The 4,715-nt window shown below is 30.0% G+C and overlaps 1 protein-coding gene across 1 annotated transcript; it reads left to right on the forward strand.

Moving 5' to 3' along the window:
* Positions 1-2,203: 2,203 nt before the first annotated feature.
* Positions 2,204-3,337, forward strand: GO595_007389 (uncharacterized protein; the record flags this gene model as incomplete). Its single annotated transcript, XM_067920847.1, has 1 exon — positions 2,204-3,337. One exon carries the CDS (start codon positions 2,204-2,206, stop codon positions 3,335-3,337), a length of 1,134 nt encoding a protein of 377 aa, XP_067772449.1.
* Positions 3,338-4,715: the final 1,378 nt, after the last annotated feature.

Raw genomic sequence — 4,715 nt, forward strand, 5'->3', positions numbered from 1 at the left:
TTTGTAATGAATTCTGAATTTTAGCATCTATAATTGAACATAATTATTTAGATATATCGAGTTTATAAACATCTATTAATGGATGATGAAAAGTAAAAGCGTTTTTTCGAATATTTTCTTCAAGATTTTTTTTTTGATAAAATTTGATAGATATGTGATCACGGATTTCATAGAGATGCTTTAGAGAATTTGTCAAATCTCTTTTAATCATACTATTATATGATTCACCAAGTTGTGAAGAAGTATGATTAAAATGAAATACATTCGGTCTTAATGAAACCAAAAGTTTTGATCTAATTGTATATATATTGGTGTCAAAATAGTGAATAATTTCAGGGAATTCCTTGTAAATATTATTTAAGGCTACATTTGACTGAGCAGAAGAACGTGAATAAAAAAAATTATTAAGTAACATTAAAAATCGTTCTCTATTTGGATGATTTTTCGATATCAAATTCTGGACTGTGGCAATTTTGTGTTTCAAGCATAAAAGATGACATAAATTCGGATATTCATCCATTGCTGAACAAATATCAGGATCTTCATCACTTATTATGCATTTTAAGTTGGGTGCGATTGATAATATAATAGAAATCAACCAAAAATAAAATTCAAAATTCTCCGATGGAGAAAAAGCAACTCCCCCTGAAATTAATTCCATATTATTTCCCTGGAGTGAAATTGGTATTATTGTCCAATCACAAAAAATTGGGAATTGATGTACCATCGATGACTAAAATATCACAATATTTGATTAAATTCTCTCTCTTTTCGTGTGTAACAGTATAAATACCTGCAATTAATCCATTTATATCTTCAAATATATAACAATCACCTTTTTCATACATGTATTGAGAAATCTGTTTCTGACTCATTTGTTTTTTCACTTACAGATGAGGATTTTTTTATTTCTTCTCTTGTGATTGAAATTGAATATTTTTGCTCAATATAATAAATTATATGAAAATTTGAAATACCATTTTTCTTTATTGTTGCAATCTCTTCTTGCACTGAGTTGTCTAATTGTTTTGGATTTTGAATCTCATGTAAATGTTTTAAATTAAAATTTTTTGATATAATATATATTCCTCTGTTATTTTTGTTGAAAGTTAAACGAAAATCGCACCCTGTTTTTTTCGAATTTTGTATATTTTAATGAGATTGATGCATAGTACAATAAAATCGTAATCTATCCGAATGTTTTGAATCTTTTAAATAGATATCAAATCCATTCCTATTTGCTAGTTCTTTAAGATAACAATTGAGATCTGACCCATTAGAAAAAGATAATTCGCTAAGTTGATCAAAGTTCATTCTTCACAGAAAGTCCGACCAGGGAGCCGTTAATTATTAATCCCAAATATAAATATGAATTCAAGAAATAATTTAATGAAAAATAATGAAAAATTTATATCTTAATTCATATTTGAATCTTATATTTTATTTAAAATAGATGTTTTTATAATATAGTATGAGTAAAATCATAAAAAAATGCAATTAAAAACATCATGAATTTTCACAGTGTGTGTTAAAAAATTGTACACCTGGGGACATGTCCCCGGGGACAGTCCCCGGGGTACATATGATTGAACCCTTAATTTAATTCAGAAAGCTTTTATAAAGTAGTCATTTAAAAAGGTGATAGATTTAAGCGATTATCCAAATTTTTATTAAGGTACCCCAAAATTGAACGCCCTATTCAATTGGTATAAAAATTAAAATGCTTAACGGTTACCCGAAAGACGATCAAAATGAATTGAATTTCGGTGTAAAGTATTCAATCCGATGATCGGTTTTCTTCTAATTGGTACAAGAAATAATTTAGAGCCCAGGTAATATTTTATTTGGAGGTACCAACTAACGTCCTCCGCAGGAACCGGCTGGGCTCTATATATTTATATTTCTAAACGTTCTCATATACGGTCACACATCACAGAAAAAGATTAAACCTGACCCCCACCCCTAGTACATCTAATATTGATCACCTGTCAACGCCCTCTAATAAAAAAAGTGCTCCGCGGAGTCGGGCTACGGCAGGTTTGTGATAAATGCACTCATCCGCCATTAGGGCTTTCTTTGGAAGAGGGGGTACCTTGGTTTAAAGAAAAAGAAAGAAAGAAAAAAGTTCTCAATTGCCCATTGAGTGAACAAACTTTGTTTTTTTCACTATGTGCTAAGTCTATTATTAGATCAATGACAAATTATGTCTAATAATATTTCTACTGGGTATCAACAAAATGAATGTTGTCGTGAAGGTTATTGTTATTCTACAATTAAACCTTATGCTGAAAAGAAAACTAGGAAATATACACATTCTTTATATGAAAATGTTTCAGAATATTCTCAATCTGTTTGTGGTACTTATGTTGATTTAAATACAATTGCAGATGGAAATAAACATGATATCGAATTTGAAATGAATCTTCCATTTGAAGATATATTAGCTTTACAAGCATTTGATTTATATCCAAATAGATTAGTTGGTGATATTGAATTAAAGTTTTATGTTAAACAAAATGGTTTAGTTTGGTGTCAAGTAGATCCACGTAAAATTAAAGAAGTTAAAGAATTTTTAGAAGATTCTTCTATTAATGCTACATTTAATAATTTACCTTTATTTACTCATGGTTTTACTCAAATAGGTAATTCTGCTAATATAACTACTACATTTAAATGTGATACTGAAACTAATCATACTATTGATACTGCAACTGAGAATGTTTCTTTATATTGTACAGGTTTAACTGTACTTTCATGTAAATCTAATATGTTTGGATTTGGAGTTAAAGAAGAAACTTTAAATAAAATAGCTCAAATACTTCAACAACCTGGAGGTTTAATAATTCCTTCACAACAATTAGATTATAATGCATTTGCTTTAGCTGCTACTGAATCTGGTATACAATCTACTATTAATATGCCTTTATTTAATGTTACAACTATTACAGTTGTATTTCCAAAACATGCTAATGATTATACTTGTTTCGATAATCCTATTTATAATAATGTACAATTAACTATTGCAGGTCAAAATTATCCTGATGAGCCTATATCTACATTAGGTGCTAGATTTTTACAATATCAATTAGTTGCTTCTGATTTAGATGATAGTATACAATGTACTAAAGAATTTGCAGATTCTTTAACTATGGATAGGAATGCTTCTAATGGTACAAGATATAATAACACATTAAGTGATGCTACCTCATTTATGCTTAATATACAATGTGAACGTTCACGTGGTGGTTACGTATTCAACGGCTCAGATTCTGACGGTCAAAACATCCCGATACAAATTAAGGGGCAACCTATATATACTCAAGCTAATGATACATAATTTCTCAAAGCCAAAATAATTATAATAATCTCGGGAGCAATTATATCTATTAATCTCCCGAACTATTGGCTCGATTCTCAAAAATTATTTGTTTGTATAGTAGTATAGATGGAGATATAATTTCATACACAATTTAAAACATGCTAAATGTAAATCTTGGCGATCACTTCTTATTCTCATCTATAAATTATCACCTATTCAAATGTAATGTAACATATGCTTTCCAGAAATTAGGTTATGGTATAGGCTTAAATGAAAAACTAAAAGAATATATGGAGTCTTCTAAAATACTTTTTAACATGTTCAGGGGCACTATCCTCAACAAAGAAGACAAGTTTACCTAATTCCTTAGGTAATTGAAGCACATTCTCATCCTCTTCATTGAAATCAAAAGAAGAATCTGATGGAAGTTGAGAACATGGTTTCTCATAACCGAGGACCCTTCTTTCACGGATGATTGGAAGATTACTAGAACTAGTAATAAAAGACATCCTTATTATATTAAACGATGATATGAGCGACGGTTATATGACATTTTTAAAACATCCATTTTTTATACTTCTGAATTTTTTTGTTTTGAATGTACAGTTCTACCGTCATACGAAAAGTGAAAAGTATGTAAATTCTTAACGGTTTTTGAGCCTAACTTTGAAAATTATCGGTTTATATATTATATACTTATCATTGTCGGGCCACGTAAGAAGATATCTAAAAGCTTTCTATCGTTTATAACGAAAAGTTCCAAGTTTCATATCACTATTATGATGAATTTCCTTGACGAAGATGTCTCTGATGAGGAATGGGAAAGAGGTATGGTGGAGTGTGATCAACTCCAATAAGAAGGTTAGATGCCATGGTCTGTGAAGGGGACTAGGTTGTCCTGTACCATTTATGTTTCCCGTTTTTCCGTTCCGCCTCAATCGGTTTATGCTCCAAAAGCACGTCTTCCCTGACTTGTCCTGGCTATCTTCCCGGCTAGAAAGAGAGTTCCGGTGTGCTTGGAGGATCTCCTGGAAGCCTTATCCAGTTCGTCCATTTCCACCACTCTTACTCAAATTCTTTAAAAGGAATGAGCTGGGAAAGCTCCTCCTAAGATTATATCAAAATTGTATGCATTCAATTGACTTCACTGTATAACATGCAAAAGAACTATTGCATTGAGATGGACGGTGAACGAAAGGCTAACTATAATCAAAGTTTACTAACTCATTTTTGGTGAAGAAAAAAATTATTATTAAATTTTAATAATTTAATATTAATCAATCAAAAGTTCAGTGGGTTACGGTTGCATTCGTGTAAAAGTACATAATATATTTCTCATCTACATTAATAAACAATATAAAAAAAATATATCAAATTAGAGAATAAAATTAAACAA

Source organism: Histomonas meleagridis (genome assembly GCF_020186115.1).
Source record: "Histomonas meleagridis strain 2922-C6/04-10x chromosome Unknown contig_52, whole genome shotgun sequence".
In the NCBI taxonomy this organism is placed as follows: Eukaryota; Parabasalia; order Tritrichomonadida; family Dientamoebidae; genus Histomonas; species Histomonas meleagridis.